Here is a 23,756-nt window from a genome sequence, read left to right on the forward strand (position 1 = left end):
TACAAACTACTTACTGATGTTGTCCTTGGTGGGATTTGAACCTAGGACCACAGCGCTGTAAAACTGCAGTACTAACCACTGAGCCACCGTGCCGCCCACTATGTTCTGTGAGGATTTACCTTGAGCTGGGAATGGGGGGGTCACGTGTCATGTAATATGCATAGGATCAGCCAGAGTCTGATTAGACTGGGTGCGGCCTCGCTCAATCCCAATGGATCTCCTCTAGCCAGATTCTGGCCAGGCGTATCTATATTGCATACTCGCAGCTACGTGGTCGCCTTTCACAGCTCTGACACTTGAATCTTCACATCTGCTGCGAGGAGTCACAGGTCTGCAGTCACAGAATAATTACACACTTGCGGATTTAGACTGGACAACCCCTTTTAACATGGATTTCATGGTTTACCATCTTTGCAGATTGTGGTTCAGGCACATTAATCTGCCACTATAAGGTGATATACAGGTAAAATTGTCTTCTATTATGTTATAAATACATGTGACAAGATCACATTCGAGCCATGCATATATGTGAGAGGATGACATTGGTGAAGTGTGAGATCCAATCATCACTGATTCACACAACCAAACCCTACTGTCAGGGAATGACACTTTGATAGCTATCATAGGTATGATAGCGCATGATACACCTCCACTGTTCAGCATAGCAGACTGGAAAGAGCTGTAGTTTAAGACAAGTAAGTGACGATAAAAAATGGATAGTATGGTTATCGTTACTATAACAACCCTATATTTTATTATGCAAAGGGCTTGGTGAAAGAAAACCAGTAGGCAGCATAGAAGATGCGCAAGGATCCATAGGATTGCATTGCCTGGTTTACACAGCTGTGCTGAAATGCTGTTTGTGTATCGTCCAGGTTGTAGATGACTGGTGAAGTAGCTGTCCGGCTGTCAGGAGCAGATATACAGTGTATGGCAGGTATACAGTGACTGAAACATGAACACCCCCTCATATGCGCAAACCGCACTCACCCTTACTGAAACAACACTACAGACTTTACAAGCAGCCAGCACCAATTTAAAGGGTTACTATTCCCATCTTTATAAATGGGTATTCTTGTAAATGCAAACTATTTTGCAATTTACTGCTTATTAAAATTTTCAGCCTTGTTTGAGATATTAACACTTTACATTTTTACTTGTTGCCTTGGAGACAGATCACCACTGCAAGATAGCAAAACGTGCAGTGCTTACAAGCTCTTTTCTACGGAGCTTGTAAGCACTGTTTTGAAACTTAACAGAATGCTCAAGTGATCCTAGTATCTTCTAATAGTGGGCAGCTTCAGTTCAGTGCTTGTAACAGTGCTTACAGGGTACTTGACAGCTGATGCATGCTGCTCGATCTACAGTCAGCATGTATCAGACACCAGCTTCATGACTTTATCGATATCACATCAATTCAGAGAAAAACCCCTTCTCGACCAAGGACGTACATATACATCTTTGGTTGTGTTCCTGACTTTGATGCTAGTTCACATCCTGAGCTCGCATCTCACCCTGCTCATGTAGGCTGATGTGATCACCTGACGTGCAGCTAACAGGCACGGGTGGATCTCCCATCAGCCCACTCCTGTTAACTAGTTGTTAGATTGCTGCCAGAAGCGCGCCATTCCCTGCTCCCATCGGTGTCCCCATGACATGATCACCAGGTGCCAATGGGTTGTCATGACAGCAGGCATTCACCGGAGATCAGCATTTTTGCTTAGAGGGAAGGCTGAAGGATCACTCTGATCAGCAGAAACAATCGGATAATGTAGGCTTCAAGTTCTTTAAGGCGACTATTAAAAACAATAAAAAGTTGTTAGTTTGGGTTTTTTTTTAAAGTTTTTCAATGTTAAAAAAAAAAAAAAGTTCAATTAACCCCCTTTTGCCCCATTGAAAATACAACCATAAAAAATGCACATATTTGGTATTGCCACATTCAGAAGTGTCTGATGTTTCAAAATATAAAAAATTAATCTGATCGATAAATACATAATGGAAAAAAATTAAAAACTCAAACTACTACTTTTTTTTTTTTTTTTTTGTCGCTGCAACATTGCAATAAAATGCTATACCAGGCGATCAAAACATCGTATCTACCCAAAAATGGTATAATGAATTAAAAATGTCAGCTCAAGACACAAAAAATAAGCCCTCACTGAGCCCCCAGATCCTGAAAAATGAGAACACTACGGGTCTCGGAAAATGGTGATAAAGGCGCAACTCCTTTTTTTTTTTTTTTCTGGGGAATCATACTGCCGGGTCAGTTGTACCATATAGTAAACATGGTAAATTTAAAAGAATAAATAAATAAAATTAGCTGTAGTACCCAGGCGTTGCCCAGGATAGTAACTGTCTCTCTGTCTCTCTCCCAGTCTCTGTCTGTCTGTCTCTTTTCTTGTCTGTCTTTGTCTCTCTCTCTCTCTGTCTCTATCTTTGTTTCTCAGTGTCTGTCTGTCTCTATCTCTGTGTTTTGTGTGTCTTTCTTTCTTTCTTTGTATCTATCTATCTATCTATCTATCTATCTATCTATCTATGTCTTTGTGTGTCTCTATCTCTCTGTCTGTCTGGCTCTTTCCTTGTCTGTCTCTTTCCCTGTGTGTCTTTCTGTCTGGATTTTTTTTTTCTATCTGTCTCTGTGTGTGTCTCTGTTTGTCTCCGTCTCTTTCCCTGTGTGCCTCTTTTTCTGTCTGTGCCTGCCTGTCTCTCAATCTGTGTCTGTCTTGGTCTTTCTCTCCACCGACCTCATATTACCTCACACATAAGCTTCTTATACTATTAATGTCCTTTGCTCCTTTAGCAACCAATCATCGCTGCTAATAATAGCCTGTAGCTCGAAGCTCCACTCACTTTAATGGAGGCATGTCTTTTGGAGAGTAACTGTAAAGCACGGGGTTAAACGTTCTTGTCAAAACAGTCTACGAAGTTCCCTGAGTTCCCTTAAGGTGTCTGTGCAAAATTTTGTGATTGTACATGCAACGGTGCGAATTCCTTTAGCAGACACACACACACACTCAGCTTTTTATATATATATATATATATATATATATATATATATATATATATATATATATATAGATTAACATTATAATATTTTATTCATTTATTTGCGGAATTGCAGGGGTGGTTTCTGTTTGCAATTTCACCGCACTTGGAATTATTTTTTCCCCCTTTCCCAGAAATCTGTATGGTAAAATGAATGATGTCATTCAAAATATATATATATATTATAACTCGGTTTGCAAAAAATAAGCCCTCATATGGCAATGTTGATTGAAAAATAGTTATGGCTCTAGGAAGAAGGGGGGGTAAAACCGAAAATGTAAAATTGCCCTGGGGAAAGGGTTAACAGCTACCGGGGACCGAGTTGCATTGGAGTTAAGTGCTAAGAGAAGCCTGCTGTGGACTCACCTGTCTCACTGTCTTCTGTGCAAGTCCTTCCTATTAAATTTTTTTTTCTCTGAATCACCACAGCATTTGAGCTTTATACATATATGGCTGAAATCATGTAATCAGCATCTGATACATGCTGTCTGATCCATGGGCATCATGTATCATCTGTTTAGGTTCCCTTTGTTTCAAGAATGGCTGCACACTTTAACAAGCAGTTAACTAAAAAAGTGAAGATGATGGGTATAACCCTTTAAGGTAATGTTGGCCACAGCTCGATTCGAATCTCTCAGCATATATACACGTGGTCAAAATTGTTGGTACCCCTCGTTTAATGAAAAAAAAAAACACACAATGGTCACAAAAATAACTTTAATCTGACAAAAGAAATAATAAATAAGGTCACTTTCATATCGCGTTTTTACCCACGTGTACAGGTCCCATCTGGGCATCCATCAGAACCCACCCCCCCTGCAAAACGGGTTTCGGACACATACGATGATGGGGCCATTGACTATAATGGAGCAGACGGAGTCAGCGTGTGCTCTGTCTTGCACCATCTTCGGGCATATGTTTTCTGCAGGCGGACATCCAGACATAGTAAACTCCACCTGCAGAAAGTTGCACATATTATTCAGAAATTTAGGATCCATGGGACTGTAGCCAACCTCCCTGGAAGTGAGGTAAATTGATGACAAGTCAAAGAGACGGATAATACGAATGGTAACAAAAGAGCCCAGAAAAACTTCTAAAGAGATTAAAGGTGAACTTCAAGCTCAAGGAACATCAGGGATCAGATCGCACCATCCATCTTTGTTTGAGCCAAAGGGGACTTTATGGGAGATGACCGAGGAGGGACACTATTGTTGGGAAAAAAAAAAATCATAAGGAAGGAAGCTAGCCTGGATTTGCCAAACTACATATTGACAAGCCACAAAGCTTCTGGGAGAATGTCCTATGGACAGATGAGACAAAACTGGAACTTTTTGACAAGGCACATCAGCTCTATGTTCACAGACAAAAAACTGAAACATATCAAGAAAAGAACACTGTCCCTACTGTGAAACGTGGAGGAGGCTCTGTTATATTCTGGGGCTGCTTTCCTGCATCTGGCACAGGGTGTCTTGAATCTGTGCAGGGTACAATGAAATCTCAAGACTATCAGGGGATTCTAGAGAGCAATGTTCTGCCCAGTGTCAGAAAGCTTGGGCTCAGTCGCAGATCATGGGGTCTTGCAATAGGATAATGACCCAAAACACACAGCTATAAACACCCAAGAATGACTAAGAGGAAAATATCTTTGGAAAGAGCTGAAACATGTCGTCTGGAAAAGGCAACCTTCAGCAGTTTGCTCTTAGGCCCGTTTCACACGTCAGTGAAGAACACTGATGTTCTTCACTGACGTGTAAAACACGCACATGTCCCTCCGTGTTACGTGATTCACTGCACACGTGGGTTGTCCATGTGCAATCCGTGATTGCATATGGACATTACTCACCTGCCCCCGCTCCTGCTGTCCATGGTGCTGAATTCCTCGGGTCTGCAGCGACCGCCCACCGCTCTCAGCAGCTACTTCCGGGTTGGCGGTTTCTGCTCTCATGAATATTCTTGAGCCAGGCAGAAGCTCCTGAGAGCGGAGGCTGCACAGCGAATCGCAGGCAAGGTAAGTTGAAAATATTTAATATGTCCGTGATTTTCTGGTACGTGTTTCACGGATCACAGCATAGTGTGGTCCGTGGGTCATCAGTGATGCCAGAAAAAAACTGACTTGTCTCCGTGCAGAATCACGGACACAGGTGTACGGTGCACGGAGACACGGTCAGTGAAAAATCACTGATGTGTGACCAGACCCATTGATTATAATGGGTCTGCGTATGTCCGTGATTATTATTTATTATTATTATTTATTATTATAGCGCCATCAATTCCATGGCGCTTTACATGTGAAAGGGGTATACATAATAGGGACAAGTACAATAATCATAAACAGTACAAGACACAGACAGGTACAGGAGGAGAGAGGTACCCTGCCCGCGAGGGCTCACAGTCTACAAGGGATAGGTGAGGATACAGTAGGTGAGGGTAGAGCTGATTGTACGGCGCTGTATCAGACTGAGGGTTACAGCAGGTTGTAGGCTTGTCGTAAGAGGTGGGTCTTCAGGTTCCTTTTGAAGCTTGGCAAGGTAGGCGAGAGTCTGATGTGTTTTGGCAGAGCATTCCAGAGTATGGGGGAGGCACGGGCGAAATCTTGGATGCGATGGTGGGAAGAGGAGATGAGAGGGGAGTAGAGAAGGGAGTAGAGAAGGAGATCTTGTGAGGATCGGAGGTTACGTGTAGGTAAGTACCGGGAGACTTGGTCACAGATGTAGGGAGGAGACATGTTGTGGATGGCTTTGTATGTCATAGTTAGTGTTTTGAACTGGAGTCGTTGGGCAATGGGAAGCCAGTGAAGGGATTGGCAGAGAGGAGAGGTCGGGGAGTAGCGGGGGGGACAGGTGGATTAGCCGGGCAGCATAGTTTAGAATAGATTCTAGGGGTGCGAGACTGTTAGAAGGGAGGCCACAGAGCAGGAGGTTGCAATAATCCAGACGGGAGATAATAAGGGCATGTAGTAGGGGTTTTGCAGCTTCTTGGGAAAGGAATGTACTAATCCGGGAAATATTTTTGAGTTGGAGGAGGTGAAAAGGGCTTGGATGTGTGGCTTGAAAGAGAGATCAGAGTCTAGGATTACCCCCAGGCAGCGAGTGCGTGGCACTGGGGAAAGTGAGCAGCCATTGACATTGATGGATATATCAAGTGAGGGGGTTGAGTGAGGAGGAGGAAAGACAATGAATTATGTTTTGTCCATGTTCAGTTTTAGGAATCGAGCAGAGAAAAAGGATGAAATAGCAGACAGACTTTGTGGGATTCTGGTTAGTAGGTGGGTGATGTCAGGTCCAGAGAGGTAGATCTGCGTATCATCAGCATAGAGATGATACTGAAAGCCATGGGACTCTATGAGCTGTCCCAGGCCGAAGGTGTAAATGGAGAACAGCAGGGGTCCAAGAACTGTACCTGATTCTGGTACGTAGAAAAAAAAAAGCACATACGTACCAGAATCACTGACGTGTGAAGAGGGCCTTAAGGAGTGCCCAGTCGAGAAGTTTTTTTTTTTTCTGTGACCATTGTGGGTTTTTCTTTAATTAAACGAGGGGGACCAACAATTTTGACCATGTGTGTACACTGACTTTAAGATTGCTGATGAGTCTCCTGTGGCATCTGAGCACAACAACAGCAATGTCAGCTTGGCTGGCTACTTTTTTCTTTCCAACTGAACATGGGCCAAACAGCTTCTGAAACAAATATTGAGAAGGACAGCCCACATCTATGACAGCAGAATTTCGTTTTGAGATGCTGCTGAGACTCCTGGGGCTTTCTAATGGCAGTGGAAATTCTAGGAGATCCAAATAGTAAAGTCACTTAACCTGTGGTTGATTTACAACAAATGAACATTAGTTGTAAGCCTAATCAAAGTATATTTAGTAAAGTACTGGTTAAATTACTGGTAAGTATGGTGCAGGACAAGGCCACTAAACAGAACTTATTTGCCAGTTATTACTTTTCATACTGTTTGTGGTTTTTGATTATCTAGATTATGAAGGTGAAATATATAAAAGCCTGACTTTTTGTTAAACACTCCTTAATCTGACATATACGTATATGGTGATGGAGTACTGCGTGTGTGGCATGCAGGAGATGCTGGATAGTGTTCCCGAGAAACGATTTCCCATCTTTCAGGCACATGGGTAGGTACCCAAAAACAAACCTGTTTGCTGTCTCCTTCCTCAAACAAGTAAACCACTGTTTCTTTAACTCCATCTTCATGACCCCCCAACAGATCATGTTTTCAGGATTTTCTTACGCTGAGGTCACATAGCTCATGGCTTCTTTGGGCGTTACATCCAAACCCCAGCAAAATGGTATTCGGACGTCCACTCTGTGTCGATGTTGCCATTGGCTAGAATTGTGCAGACGGAGTCCTAATGTGCTCTGTTGTGCATAATTTTTGTCCATTCATGCCTTAGTTGAGTCTGGCAGGAAGGTGCAGTTGACTGTCTTGATGCCTGCCTCCAGTAGGCCGAAAATTATGTACGACCAAGCCCACAGTGACTTTGTTTACATTATTCTTGTCAATGGGTCCACCTGTGCATACGCCCAAATCCCATTGTGCGGTGGTTCGGACGTGCGCCCCAGCGGAGCCACTGATCATAAAAGCAAAAGCTCTGTGAAGCCGGCCTTAATACTGCATCGGTGAGCGAACCGGTGGCAATGTCTGATGTCTTCATAATAATTGTACCACCTGTGCAATGATAAGGAAACCTTGAAAACATGATCTTTCTACAGTTATCTACTGATCTAAACCAAATGGTATATATATATATATTTTTTTTATGTCATGTTTTTTTGTTCTTCATTTGTTATCTGAAGAGCTAATTTTGTGTTCGACCTGATCTTTGTTTTTATCTGTTTGTTCCTAAGGTATTTTTGCCAACTTGTTGATGGACTGGAGTACCTTCATAGTCAGGGTATTGTGCATAAAGACATAAAACCTGGCAACCTGCTGCTCACAACAGATGGGACACTCAAAATCTCAGATCTGGGTGTTGCAGAGGTGAGGCTGCGGAGAGATCACGTCTGAAAATCAGCTCCAAACGCTGTGTCCATCAGTTACGTAGGTCATTATTGGGCAATAACCTTTCTCTCTCCACAGGCCTTGCATCCATTTGCAGAGGGTGATACTTGCAGGACCAGCCAGGGGTCCCCCGCCTTTCAACCTCCAGAAATTGCAAATGGCCTCGACACCTTCTCAGGGTTTAAAGTGGACATCTGGTCAGCAGGCGTTACCTTGTAAGTCTGTCATTCTGAATTGTATCCATGACCATTGCACTCTTCTCCATTACATCCTACACCATGTGCATCTAGTGAAGTTGCCTAGGATTGAGATATTAGTGACATAGCTGATACCTGCAGTTAAGGCCACCTGCAGTTCACTGTGTATAACGCTGGAACGCCTCAGCTTTCTATGCTCTGTGGTGGATGTTTTTTGGTACTGCAGCTGAGTTCCAATGGCAATGAATGTGACTTGAGTTGCAAAACCCCAGATCGGCCACTACAAAGTATATAGCGCTGTGGTGTCCTGGCTCCGTGCACTGTGAGCTTCTGCTGGCCACTACTCCAGGTAGTACTGTAGTTGAGCAGAGGTTTTTGGATGTCAGTATCCCAATTTACTGAAATTCATGATCTACTGTATCCTAAGGGTTAGGATATTAGAATAGTTATTCCTCACAGAAATTTATGTTTCTCATATCTCTGTTAATGTACAGGTATAATATCACTACTGGGCTGTACCCCTTTGAAGGGGATAATATATACAAACTGTTTGAGAATATTGGAAAGGGAGACTACTCAATTCCAGAAGAATGTGGACCGCTGCTATCTGACCTTCTTAGGGGTAAGTACAGAGGTGTTGTTTTGAGAATAAGTATCGATAAATGTCCACTTCATGGTGCTAAACATTAGACAGCTGCTGACCAGCAACATATTTGAGTATCCTAATGGGGGTAAAGACCATGATTCCAGAGATGCTTGCTGTAGTTTTGATAAACTCACTGATACGTCTGTTGCAGATCTATCCGTTCCCTGAATGCTGAACTGTATGTAAACCTCACCCACACCACATTGGCAGCTTTCTGTGTACACTGTGCTGCATTACTGTATTTCTTGTTTTATAAGATGCACCGGATTATAAGATGCACCCCAAATTTAGAGGAGGAAAAAATAATTTGTAATGTTAAAAAGAGAGTCCATTTTATAATCCTTGTGCAACTTATAGTGGCTCACCAGGAGGGAGCGGCGGTGGTGGAGCAGCTCAGGAAGGTCACATGAGGCAGAGACGGCGATGCTGCGGGCTTGAAGGAGGGGTTGTCGCGGCTCAGGAGGGTCAGTAGATGGAGGTTTGGGGATGCTTCGGGCTCGGCGTTGTCGTGGCAGCGGGCGCCATTGATCTGCCGGTGGGCTCCATTGAATCGCCGGCGGTTGACACAATGGACTTCAAGAAAATGGCCGCAGAGGCGGTGTGTGCTCAGATTTGCCTCCGTGGTAATTATTTATTTATTTTTTTTGAAGTTGTGTTAACCGGCAGCAGATCAATGGTGCCCCCTGAGTCCGCAGTATCGCTGACTCTCTGTCCTGTAACCCTCATGATCTGCTCCACTGCTGTGACACCCCCTCCTCCGAGCTCTCAGTATCGCTGACCCTGCAGCACCACCGCTGCCTCGGTAAGCCATATCCGGATTATAAGAGGCACCCCGATTATGGTACATATGGAAGACTACATATGCAGTTGTACTAGTTTTCAAGGGATAATTTCCTGTTAATATAAGAATAATCTTATCAAAACCACAAATAAGAGCACAGCAAGTGATACATCACTGGAATTAAGGGGTCTGTCTCTACATCATGCTGCTTTCAGATTAGATGGCAAAAAGCCAGAGACAAGATTCCATTAATTGGCCTATTCAAATGTGCAATGAGCTATCTGTAATAGATAGATGAGCGCGCACTAAAATGGTCGGGTGCTCGGTCCTCGAGTCGAGTAGATCAGATGCTCTGAATGGGGTCAACTCTAGTAACGAGTATAAAAAAAGTCTCTGATTGGTCAGTTCGGCTCTCCGCCCACATACAGCCAGTCATAAACTGAGCATTTCCGGGGACGGAGAGTGGAGTATGCTACATCACAAAATGTTGTTTTAACCCTAGTAAGAGCCATTCAGAGACTGCAAATGGCCATCTCTGGGTTGCCGGCTCACATCATTCAGTGAAGCAAGCCTATGCGTTATGGTCGTTGTTTCACGAATGACACATCCGAGCACCCTCAATACTCGGCCAAGCTCCGCGAGTACCCCGATGATCGAGTAACGAGTAGTGCCAAGCACACTCACTCATCACTGGTAATTATATTATAATAGATCTGTTCAGTGTGCCAAGGCTGCCATTGTTTTTGGTACTGCTGGACCTTTTTACACAGCATAAGGTGCTGCCGCAAGAGATTGTTTTACAAACCAATAGATGATGTCACCTGATGACCAAGTGTTCTGCTCATTCGTTGGGTGATCAGCAGCTTTTTTTTAGATTGCAAGATTGTGATGGAAGAAGTGTTCTTAACAACGATTAACTCCTTCACAACTGAGGATGTAACGGTACGTCCTAAATCATGAAGGAGTAACCACCGCCAGCTGCTGTGGTGAGCCGGTGGCAATCCCTGCACATGTCTGCGATAATGGAGAGCCGATGGTTGCCATGGTAGGGATGGGTCATGTGAAGACTCCTGTCGTTATCATAACATAGTTCCTGTTAGTGTCGGCTCTACAAGGAACGCTGCATTTTTGCTGATCAGAGCTGTGCTGCTCTGATCAACAGAAATGCATAAGCTATCTGACTGCTGATCCGTAAGGCCCCCTAATACAATAAAAAAAGGTTTTTTTATTTAAAAAAATAAAAAAAATTCTAACAGTTTTTAAACCACCCCCTTTCGCCCATTGAAAATTAAACGATTAATTTTTTAAAAAAAATCTACACATTTGGTATCATTGCATTCAGAAATGCCCGATCTATCAAAATATAAAATTAGTTAATCTGATTGGTAAATGGTAAAAAAATTCCAAACGCCAAAATTGTGTTGTTTGGTCGTTGCAAATTTTGCACAAAATGCAATAAGAGGCGATCAAAACGTAGCATCTGCGCAAAAATAGTACCATTAGAAACGTCAACTCGAGACGCAAAAAATGAGCCATCACAGAGCCATAGATCCTGAAAAATGAAAGCGCTACGGCTCAGGGAAAATGGCGCAAAAAGTGCGCCACTTTTTTGGACAAACTTATGAGTTTGTTTTAGCTTTTTAGATACAAGTAAACCTATACATGTTTGATGTCTACAAACTCTCACTGACCTGAGGCATTACATAGATACATCAGTTTTATTATATAGTGAACACAGTGAATAAAATCCCCTGAAAACAATCATGCAATCGCACTTTTTTTTTTGCAATATTTCCGCACTTGGAATTTTTTTGCCGTTTTCCAGTACACTATATGGTAAAACTCATGGGTTCATTTAAAAGTACAACTCGTTCTGCAAAAAATGAAGCCCTCATATGGAAAGATTGACGGAAAAATAAAAAAAGTTACGGCTCTCGGAAGAAGGGGAGCAAAAAATGGAAAAATTGCCTGGGGTGAAGGGGTTAATTGATAAGTTTTTGACGCAGTGATTGTAGAATTAGAGTACAGTGGAACCTCGGTTTATGAGTAACTTTGTGTGCGAGCATTTCGCTATACGGCAAAGCTTGCTGTAAATTTGTAACTCCGTTTACGAGCAATCTTTGCTGTACGAGTCACCGCACACACTTCCGTACTGTCACCGTGCTCTGACCCGCTCTTGCAGTCCGCACAAATACACACATATTATGCTCATGGTTACCCGATACACATCCTGTACCGGCGAACTACAAGTACCAGGAGGCCGGCGATGGAACGGAAGGTAAGGTGAGCATAATATGCGTGTCTGTGTGTGTTTGTACGTGTGTGGAATGGCACAATAGCGAACCAGGATGGGACATTAAACAAGTTGTGGAAGAATTGTCTGCATTGCATTTCCTATGGGAAATCTTGCTTTGCTAGACGAGTAACTGTGTACGAGCACACTCCCAGAACGGATTGTTCTCGAAAACCAAGGTTCCACTGGATATGATAAACATTCTGAGCTGTTTGGTTTTTTTTTTTCAGTATAGCTGTACTGATTTATTTTTTTTTTGCGTATCATAACAATGTGGCAGCCAAAAAATATTCATAAGCTCCCGTTTATTGAGCTCCGTTGATAAATACATGATTATTTAGTATACTGCCTTATATCCTGACATACTATATTTAACCTAATTGATCATATCTGCTGCAAAAATATTACATTTACATGTATCCGAACATAAACACAGTATTGTGCAAAAGTTGCCTAAAGCTGTGGAAAAAATAGCTAAGAATGGTTTTGAAAATAGAAATGGTAACCTTTTTTTTATAAATGAGCACAAAGCAAAGTGAACAAATGAAATGAATTTTTGGTGTGATCACTTTTTAACTACAAAAACTGTGTGCAAATATAACTAGAAGAGTTGATCCCATTTTTAAGAGGGTATTTAAAGGGTTATTTTCATCTCAACGATCCTATCCCAAGATATAGTAGGTGCAGTAATATTTGCAAATACCTCCAATTGGAAATGTAGTATAGTTCTCTTGATTAAGTATGACCCTTAACTCATGTGCAGAGCATTGCACCTTAGGTATCTATGGTTTGTCCACACATATACTGTTACTTCCTTTTGGTTGTAACTATGGATAGCTATTTATTTTTATAGCGCCATTTATTCCATGGCGCTTTACATTTGAAAGGGGTATACATAATAGGGACAAGTGCAATAATCATAAACAAAACAAGGCACAGACTGGTACAGGAGGAGAGCGGTCCCTGCCCGGGAGGGCTCACAGTCTACACGCGATGGGTGAGGATACAGTAGGTGAGGGAGCTATGTAGGTAGTAGGTAGCTATAGCTATACTGCAATGCCCTGCACATGAGGTAAGATACATGGCTATGAGGAGAACTATACTACATTTCTAATTAGAGGGATTTGCTAATATTATGATGCCCACTACATATTGGGGTAGGATCTTGGGGATGGTAATACCCCTTTAATGATATTGGCTCTATAATTGGGGTCAATGACTGGTTCAAAATGTATTCTGCAGCAGAACAGAGGGGCGGCACTGTGGCTCAGTGGTTAGCACTGTAGTCTTGCAGCGCTGTGGGGTCCTGGGTTCAAATTCCCACCAATGACAACATCAGTAAGGAGTTTGTATGTTCTCCCTGTTTTTGTGTGGGTTTTCCTCCGGGGTCTCCGGTTTCCTCCCACACTCCAAACACATTGATAGGGACCTTAGATTGTTAGCCTCAATGTGGACAGTGTTGCTGATGTATATAAAGCACTGCGGAATTGATAGCACTATGTATGTACAATGGGTACGGAAAGTATTCAGACCCCTTTACATTTTTCACTCTGTTTCATTGTAGACATTTGGTAAATTCAAAAAAGTTCATTTTTTTCTCATTAATGTACACTTTGCACCCCATCCTGACAGAAAAAAACAGAAATGTAGAAATTTTTTCAAATTTATTGAACAAGAAAAACTGAAATATCACATGGTCAATAAGTATTCAGACCCTTTGCTCAGTATTGAGTAGAAGAAGCACCCTTTTGAGCTAGTACAGCCATTTCTCTTCTTGGGAATGATACAACAAGTTTTTCACACCTGGATTTGGGGATCCTCTGCCATTCTTCTTTGCAGATCCTCTTCAGTTTCATCAGGTTGGATGGTGAATGTTGGTGAACGTTGGTGGATAGCCATTTTCAGGTCTCTCCAGAGATGCTCAATTGGGTTTAGGTCGGGGCTATGGCTGGGCCAGTCAAGAATTGTCAGAGTTGTTCTGAAGCCACTCCTTTTGTTATTTTAGCTGTGTGCTTACGGTCATTGTCGTGTTGTAAGGTGAACCTTCGGACAAGTCTGAGGTCCAGAGCACTCTGGAAGAGGTTTTCTTCCAGGATATCTCTGTACTTGGCTGAATCCATCTTTTCTTCAATTGCAATGTACAATAATTTTACATGAAAAGTTGTGGTGGGGGAGGAGCGGTATCACTTTACAAGGGACATTATGGGGAGGTGGGGGACTTTTATGAGACACATTATGAGTCAATGAGGGACATAATGGGTCAGTGGGAGATTATAGGGCAGTGGGAGGCATTATAAAACAAATTGGGACATTATGGAGCAATGAGGGACACCATGAAGCGTATTGAGACATTATGGGGAAATGGGGACATTAGGAAGCAAATTGGGACATTATGGAGCAGTGGGAGACATAGAGTAAATTGTTGTGGAATAAGAAACATGGGGTAATGGGGATATTATGAGGAAAATTGGCACATTATGGTCAATGAGGGACATTTTGGGGCAATGGTAACATTATGGAGCAAATTGATTGGGGCATTAGGGAGCAATGGGGGACATCATGAGGCAATTAGGAAGGGGATTGTGAAAGGTGGCATAGCATAATGAGGAGCTGGGTAAAGAATTTATGCCGAGATGTAGTGCAAGTGCAAAAAGTGCAAGTTTTGGGGGACATTATGGAAAGGGGCACTTTGTGGGTCTATTTTGGAGAGGCGCAGTCTGTGGGGGGGATATTTTGTACAGGAAGCAATTAACAACCCCTTCTGATTCCATTTGTTCTCCCAGATATTATTAAATAAAAGGGGCCAGAATGAGAGACATACATTATTGGTTTATGGTGGCAAGTGGGGCATAATTACTGTAGAGGCAATTTAGTGGACATTATTACTGATGAAATATAGGTTAATTTTGAGGATACTGTCTTCCATGGGGAACAAAAGTCTGATTGAGTGTAGAAATTGGGGAAAAAATGGGGAATGTGCTCTGGAAGTGATCAGCTGTAGATGACTTTGTGTTATTTTCTGTAGAGTTGCGTCATGGCAGGAAGAAGTGATGGCGGTCAGTGCCGGATGGTGAAGTGGAAAAGTGAAGATGAATAACTTCAACTAGAGACGTCACTGGTAAGACAGTGTATTACATGTACACACACTATACACTATAAACAGAGCACCTGTGGATAATGCTGCTGATCACTGCATTATCTGTACACTGACACTAAATACAGAGCTCCTGTGTAAAATAGCACTGATGTTAATATTAGTGTTTATTAGTATTGTGTTTTTTATTCATGATCATTATTGTAGTATATGTCCCTGTGTGGTAGTAATATGTGGTCTGGTCACAGTGTGGTGGTATTTGTCTCTTGTGTGTGTGGTATTATTGGTCATTATATGGTCTGGTCATAGTGTTGTGGTATTTCTCTCTTGTATGTGATAATATTTGGTTACTACGTGGGCTAATTATGGCGTGGTGGTATTACTCTCTTGTATATGGTTTTATTTGATCACTATGTGTTGGTAATATGTTATCTGGTCATAGGTCATAGTGTGAGGGTATGTGCGCACGTTGCTTTTTACCTGCTTTTTACCTGCTTTTTTGCTGCTTTTTCTTCTGCGCTGTTTAATGCCAAAATGGATGTGTTCTTCTATTCAAGCAAAGTCTATGGGAATTTGGGTTTCTTGTTCACACTATGTTGTTCAAAATGCTGCTTTTTTTGTGGCAGAACTTTGGTCAAAAACTCAGCTTTGCAGTGCAAAACCCAAATGGCAAAAACAATTGACATGTTGCTTCTTTGAAAAGCTGAGTTTTTGACCAAAGTTCTGCCACAAAAAGGCAGCATTTTGAACAACATAGTGTGAACAAGAAACCCAAATTCCCATAGACTTTGCTTGAATAGAAGAACACATCCATTTTGGCATTAAACAGCGCAGAAGAAAAAGCAGCAAAAAAGCAGGTAAAAAGCAGGTAAAAAGCAACGTGCGCACATACCCTTATGGTATTTCTCCCTTGTATGTGCCTGTATTCGGTCACTATGTGGTGGTAATATGTTGTCTGGTCACGGTGTGGCAGTATTTCTCCCTTGTATGTGGTATTATTGGTCTTGGTATAGTGGATTGTGTTGTGTATGGGTGTCACTTTTTTTCTCTCTGTCAATATAGGGGAAGATTCTATATTTCCAATTGTTGTTTCCTGTTTTCTACTGCTAAATTGGCTTTGACTACTTCATCATCTCTACAATGGGGCTCTTAACCAACTTTCAAAATCGAATGTGGCTATCAAGTTAAAAAAGGTTGTGGACCCCTGCTTTAGACAGATCCCAATATATCGAGTGTGCTTTCACTATGCCTTTCTGTATAAGTATACAGTTATAATTAATCATATCTGTCACAAAACTGCAAATACCATATATATAATTTACTATTTATCCGAAAATATACACAGTATTGTGCAAAGGTTTTAGGCAGTTGTGGAAAAAATACTGCAAGCGAAGAATGGTTTAGGAAAAAATAGAAATGGTAACAGTTTTTATTTTAATGCCCTAAACTTGCAAGGAACAAACGTTAAACGTTAGACCTTTTTTTAACTTTATTTTATTTCATTTGAAAAAAATAACTGCTCCTAGAAATTGATGGCAGCAGCACATGTCCCAAAAATTTGGATAGGGTCATGTCTATCATTTTGTAGTTTCCCCTCTTCTTTTTACAATAGCCTGTAAATGTCTGAGCGGTGAGGAGATCAATTGCTGGAGTTTTGGGAGAGGAACGTTGTCCCATTTTTGTGTAATGTAGATTTATAGATTCTCAACAGTCCTAGGTCTTCTTTGCCGGATATTTCGCTTCATAATTGGCCTTAGTTTTTTCTATTAGTGAACGATCTGCACTGCAGGTGGCCAGTTCATCACCTGAATTCTTCTTCTGTGAAGCCGTGGCAGAGTAATGGATGCAGTATGTGGTTTATCAGTATCATGCTGAAATATGTAAGGACTTCCCTGAAATAGGCATTGACTGGATGAGTGCATATGGTGTTCTAAAACCTTTTATGTAATGCTCAACATTGATGCTTTTAAAGATGTGGAATCTGCCCATGCCATAGGCACTAATGTATCCCATACCATCAAAGATGCAGGTTTTGAACTATGCGCTGAAAACAAGCTGAGTAGTCCCTTTCCTCTTGAGTCCACAGGACACGGTCCGTGGTTTCCATAAAGAATGCCACATTTTGATTTACCTAACCAAAGAACAGTTTTCCTTTTTGCCTCAAGGGCACTTTACACGCAGCGATATCGCTAGTGAGCGTACCCGCCCCCGTCGGTTGTGCGTCACGGGCAAATCGCTGCCCATGGTGCACAACATCGCTTACACCCGTCACACATACTTGCCTGCCTAGCGACATCGCTGTGGCCGGCGAACCGCCTCCTTTCTAAGGGGGCGGTTCGTGTAGCGTCACAGCGGCGTCACTAAGCGGCCGCCCAATAGAAGCGGATGGGCGGAGATGAGCGGGCCGAACATCCCGCCCACCTCCTTCCTTCCTCATTGCGGGCAGCCGCAGGTAAGGTGATGTTCCTCGTTCCTGTGGTGTCACACATAGCGATGTGTGCTGCTGCAGGAACAACGAACAACCTGCGTCCTGCAACAACAACGATAATCGTGAAAGGAACGACGCGTCAACGATTAGGTAAGTAATTTTGTTTGTTAACGGTCGTTCGTGCGTTTCACACGCAACGACATCGCTAACAAGGCCGGATGTGCGTCACGAATTCCGTGACCCCAACGACATCTCGTTAGCGATATCGCTGCGTGTAAAGTGCCCTTTTAGTCCATTTTCAATCCGCTTTAGCCCAGTGAAGGTGGCAGCGTATTTGTATTGTGTTTGATATATGGCTTCTTCTTTACATGACAGAGCTTTAAATGCATTTGTAGGCGGGTAACTGTTCATGGCTGATCATTTAAAGAAGTATTCCTGAGCGCATGCAGTGATTTGCGCAATCAAATTCAGCCTGTTTGTAGTGCAAGGCCGCCTGAGAGGCCATATATTAAGAGCATCTGATCTTGACTGTCAATTTTGACCTTTGTGCACATGGAATTCTCCAGAATCTCTTGATATTATATACTGTAGATGGTGGGCTATTCAGTCTCTACAATGTTGTACTGAGGAACATTTTTCTGAAATTGTTCCACAATTTTTAGACGCAGTTGTTCAGAGATTGACTGTCTCAGCAGGGGCGTAACGGTCTCCAAGGTTGCGACTGGGCCTTGGGGTGTAGTGGGTTCACCGACCCAAGCGCTTACTTCAGGTGGACGGGCGTCCGAGGACACACATACAGTTGACATGCATTGCAGCACAGAGACCTGTCTGGTCTCTGCATTGCTATACACGCCACTGGCCAAACAGAGGCCAGTAGCTGACGTTGGCATGCATTTGCTTTTCATGACCGTGACACGCCGATGGCAGCTGCCGGCTACTATGCCGAATAAAGACACCAATGAGACATGGTAGCATGGGAATGTGAGTAGAATGTGTTTTTTTTTTTTTATGCATAAATAATAATAATAATAATAATAATAATAAAAAGGAACATGTATAATGGGAAGGGGCCCAGAATGGGTATACCAGGATGGGGGACATATTTATCAAAAAGGGGCCCAGGATGGGGACACCTTTACTAGGATGGGGCACATATTTACCAGGAAGGGGTCCAAAGTGGGAGACCTGTATACCAGGATGGGGGACATGTATAGCAGGATGAGCCGAGGAAGGGGCCCAGAATTTGGGACATTACTACATAATGGAGTGGGGGGGTGGTTCAAATTTATTATCAGGGACCATTGAACCTTAGTAATCTCACTGTTTCTGACCATCTGTACACTGACAAACTCTACCTCTCTATCATGCTTTTTTTTATACAAAGTCGTGAGTTTTCATTAGTACCACTTAGTTTTTCCATCTTTTTTCAGACCTGCTACTATCATCAATTTCAAAATGAGTTTGTTCTCAAATTATATGGAAAATTGTCTTTAAACTTTTCTACTATTTTCTGTTGTGAATAAAATAGGGCTATATGAGATTACTAATTACTGCGGTCTTTTTTTTTTTATATACATTTAATACAGTGTCTCAACCTTTTTAGAATTGGGGTGGTATATATATACATTGGGGAAAAGAAGTACAGTGGAACCTTGGATTAAGAGTAACTTGGTTTGAGAGTGTTTTGCAAGACAAGCAAAGCTTTCTACAAATTTGTAACTTGGTTTAAGAGCAATGATTTGCAATAAGAGCAAATACTCACTGTGCACAGTTTCGGATCTGTCCTTTCACCGCGCTCTAACCTGCTCTGGAGGTAACTTTCTGTACATAAGTGCTGTATACAGTATACCATTGCACAGTACAGTATACACTATATAGCATGTCTATGAATTTGCATTTGTGGATACAGTATTGTACTGTCTTTCTGCTAACCAGTACAGCACATTGCTTGTACTGTACCTCCCATGCACCAACAATTCTTTTGTAAGCGAACGTGTAATTGGTTTTGTTTTTACTGTACAGTATTTGTATTAGTGTACGGTCATCATTTTATATGAATAAAGTACATTATTTTGTACTGTAATAAGTTTGTATAAATACAGTAAATATTTTTGGGTTGTGGAACGAATTGTCTGAATTTCAATTATTTCCTATGGGAAAATTTGCTTTGATATAAGAGTAACTTGGTTTAAGAGCACAGTCCGGAACGAATTATGCTCGTAATCCAAGGTTCCACTGTATTTGATACTCTGCTGATTCTGCACGTTTTCCCACCTACAAAGAATAGAGGTCTATAATTTTTATAGTAGTTACAATTCAACTGTGACAGACAGAATCCTCAAAAATAAAACAGAAAATCACATTGTATGATTTTTAAATAATTAATTTGCATTTTATTTCAGGAAGTAAGTATTCGATCACCTACAAACTAGCAAGAATTCTGGCTCTCAGCCCTGTTTTCTTTTCTTTAAGAAGCTCCTACCCTGCACTCATTACCTGTATCAATTGCAACTGTTTGAACTCGTTACTCGTGTAAAAGACACCTGTCCACAGACTCAGTCAATCACACTTCAACTTCTCCACAATGGCCAAGACCAAAGAGCTGTCTAAGGACATCAGTGACAAAATTGTAGATCTACACAAGGCTGAGATGGGCTACAGGACAATAGGCAAGCAGGTTGATGAGAAGGCAACAACTGTTGGCTCAATTATTAGAAAATGGAAGACACATACGATGACTGTCACTCTTACTTGGTCTGGGACTACACACAAGGTTTTGCTTCGTGTGGTAAGGATTCTAAGAAAGTTCAGGAATTGGCCCAGAACTATATGGGAGGACCATGTTAATGACCCGAAGAGAGCTGGGACCACAGTCTCAAAGATAACTGTTAGTAACACACTATGCTGTCATGAATTAAAATCCTGCAGGGCACGCATGCTTGCACGTTTCCAGGCCCATTTGAAGTTTGACACTGACCATCTGGATGATCTTGAGGACGCATGGGAGGTGGTCAAGTGGTTAGGTGAGACCAAAACTTTTTGGTATCAACTCCATTCGCTGTGTTTGGACGAAGATGAAGGATGTGTACAACTCTAAAAACAGAGTCCCAACCACGAAGCATGTGGGTGGAAACCTCATACTATGGAGGTTCTTTTCTGCAAAGGGGACAGGATGACTGCACCGTATTGATGGGAGGATGGCTGGGGTCATGTATTGTGGGGTTTTAGCCAACAACCTCCTTCCCTCAGTAAGAGCATTGAAGATGGAGGGGGGGTCTTCCAGCATGATAAAGACCCGAAACACACAGCCAGGATACTTAAGGAGTGGCTCTGTAAGAATCCGTTCAAAGTCCTGGAGTAGCCTAGCCAGTCTCGAGACCTGAACTCTATAGAAAATTTTCGGAAGGCACTGAAACTCAATGTTTCCCAGTGACCACCCCGAAAGCTGAAAGATCTGGAGAAGATCTATATAAAGGAGTGACCTGAAAGATCTGGAGAATCTGTGTGAAGGAGGGGGCCAAAATCCCTGCTGCAGTGTTTGCAAACTTTGTTTAGAACGACAGGAAACTTCTGACCTCTGTAATTGCAAACAAAGGTACCAAATATTAAGTTTGGTTATTCTATTTTATCAAGTACTTATTTCATGCAAGACCAAAGTCAGCACAGCCGTCTACCAGGAAATTTGAAAGCATTGCATGCTTCCCTCTGCCGACAAGCTTTTTGGAGATAGAAATGTCATTTTCCAGCAGTACTTGGCACCGGCCCCACTGCCAAAAGTACCAATACCTGGTTTAATAACCACAGTATCACTGTGTTTGATTGGACAGCAAACTCGCCTGACCTAAACCCCATAGTGAATCTTTGAGAGACACCAGACCCAACAATGCAGACGAGTTGAAGGCTGCTATCAAAGCAACCTGTGCTTCCATAACACCTCAGCAGTGCCACAGGCTGATCAACTCCATGCCACGCAGCATTGATGCAGTAATTCATGCAAAAGGAACTGACCGAGTATTGAGGCATTTACTGTACAGACTTTTCAGTAGGCGCCAACATTTGCGTTTAAAATCATTTTTTCAGTTGGTCTTATATAATATTCTAATTTTCTGGCATTATGACTTTTTGGTTTTCATTGGCTGTAAGCCATAATCATCAACATTAGCAGAAATAAACACATGAAATAGATCCCTCTGTGTGTAATGACTCTATATAATATATAGAAATAGATCCCTCTGTGTGTAATGACTCTATATAATGTGTTTCTGTTTTTGAATTGAATTTCTGAAATCACTTTTGATGATATTCTCATTTGAGATGCACTTGTACATTATTTAAAAATCATACAATGTGATTTTCTGGATTTTTAGGGGAATTCTGTCTGTCACAGTTGAAGTGTAGCTAGGAGAAAAATTACAGACCTCTCCATTCTTTGTAGGTGGGAAAACTTACAAAATCGTCAGTTTATGAAATCCTTATTTTCCCCACTGTAGAAACCTCCATACACTTTTTACACATTGACCTGTCATGTTACTACACACTGTTTTGTTGTTGTTGTACTTGATGAATGTGTGTGGAAGTGGAGTAATAGAGTACAGAATATAAATCCTGACATCAAACTAATCTTAAGTGTAACCCACCTATTTGTCCAGCGCCATTTTACTCATTCCCAGTAGCAATGTCTGTAATAGGATATCCATGTAAATAGTGCATGTTGGCTCTGAGGACCTCAGCCTAACTGATTGTGGTGGTCTTTTCCCAATGATATTCCAATCCCAGCCAATATTAAAATTCAAAAATATCAATGTTTTTGCACTGCAGTGAATTACTGGGGTGGCCACATAATAGAGAATAGTAAATACAATTTTACATGGTGTCACAAAACCAATTTTCTTTGTGTATGTATTTTGTCTCTCCTTTATTTAAAGGGCTGCTCCAGTTTTTTTTAAACTAAAGCATGCTCTGTTGGTATTGTGGCATTTTTCTTGGATTTGCTGCTGTTTTCTAAGTGATCAGTGAGGGGACCAGAAACATTAAAAACTGCTTGTAAAAACCATGATCACGGGAAAATGATCCAATAGCGGTTTTGTGCTGTGGAAATTCGCGTTACGTATGATTGCTTTGCTTTTGTATTTTGAAGTATGTAGATGAAGTGCAACACATTAAAGGATTACTCCCATCTGACGCATTGATAGCGGATATGGAAATATATAACATTCCGATATGTGCCTTCCCCAAGAGGTCAGAACTTTGGAAACGCTGAGAAGACAACACCATTCTGCTTTCGCAACCTCCATTCACTTCTGTGGGAACATTGTAGGATAACCTGCATTTCTGTTTCCATAGCCCCGACCATTTGGGGCAGGCATGTAAAGATTGATGGGCTGAGATGGAAATCTATGCCAGTGATTGACAATGGAGGTCAGCCATATTTGCCACATGTAAGAGAATAGGGGCATTTCTTTAATGTAGCCTTTCAGCCCCTACTGACTACAAGCAATATATCTGTATATTCTGAAACTGGACTGTTGGCAACATACAAACAAGGCAAGTGTTCATCTTCATTCAGATCCACAGACACTGGGCGGATCTAGTTCAATCTGTCCTCTGACAATGAGATACAAACTGTTGACAATCGTGTTACACAATTTTCTATCACTTCTTAGTTTTCAGTGAAAAATATTTCCAAGTGATAAAGTGACAGATTTCATAGAGATTTGTAATTTTCTTCCTGAAATTACAATTAAGTGTGCCCCATGTGCCATGTTTTTATGATTGCCATGTATTCCTCTATAAAGTGGGAAAAGGACCACCTTCACCACCCCAATGGTGCAAACCAGCTGAACAGTGGTCCTTATTAGAAGTTTAAAGTGTAGCCAATTAATAACCTTTTGGGTTTGACAAGTGGTTTTATGCACCTTTTAAAACAATGCCTAAAGGTGGCTTTACACGCTACGAGATCGCTCAAGCAATCTCGTTGGGGTCACGGAATTTGTGACGCACATCCGGCCGCTTTAGCGATCTCGTTGTGTGTGACACCTATGAGTGATTTTGAATCGTGGCAAAAACGTTCAAAATCGCTCATCGGTGACATGCCCCCCTCTTCCCAATTATGAGTGCTGCTGCAGTAACGATGTTTGTCGTTCCTGTGGCAGCACACATCGCTATGTGTGACGCCGCTGGAACGACAAACATCACCTTGCCACCGGAAAAGGAGGAAGGAAGGAGGTGGGCGGCATGTTCCAGCCGCTCATCTCC

The 23,756-nt window shown here is 41.9% G+C and overlaps 1 protein-coding gene across 1 annotated transcript in view; it reads left to right on the top strand.

Annotated features, from left to right (window-relative positions):
- Nucleotides 1–23,756, top strand: part of STK11 (serine/threonine kinase 11) — a 149,727-nt gene that overhangs the window by 34,029 nt on the left and 91,942 nt on the right. Inside the window, exons 3-6 of the mRNA XM_075352959.1 lie at nt 7,086–7,175; nt 7,909–8,041; nt 8,141–8,277; nt 8,754–8,881. Coding sequence (XP_075209074.1) covers nt 7,086–7,175; nt 7,909–8,041; nt 8,141–8,277; nt 8,754–8,881 — 488 coding nt within the window. The remainder of the gene's footprint in view (nt 1–7,085; nt 7,176–7,908; nt 8,042–8,140; nt 8,278–8,753; nt 8,882–23,756) is intronic.

The sequence above is a fragment of the Anomaloglossus baeobatrachus genome, chromosome 1 (assembly GCF_048569485.1).
Source record: "Anomaloglossus baeobatrachus isolate aAnoBae1 chromosome 1, aAnoBae1.hap1, whole genome shotgun sequence".
NCBI classification, from domain to species: Eukaryota; Metazoa; Chordata; class Amphibia; order Anura; family Aromobatidae; genus Anomaloglossus; species Anomaloglossus baeobatrachus.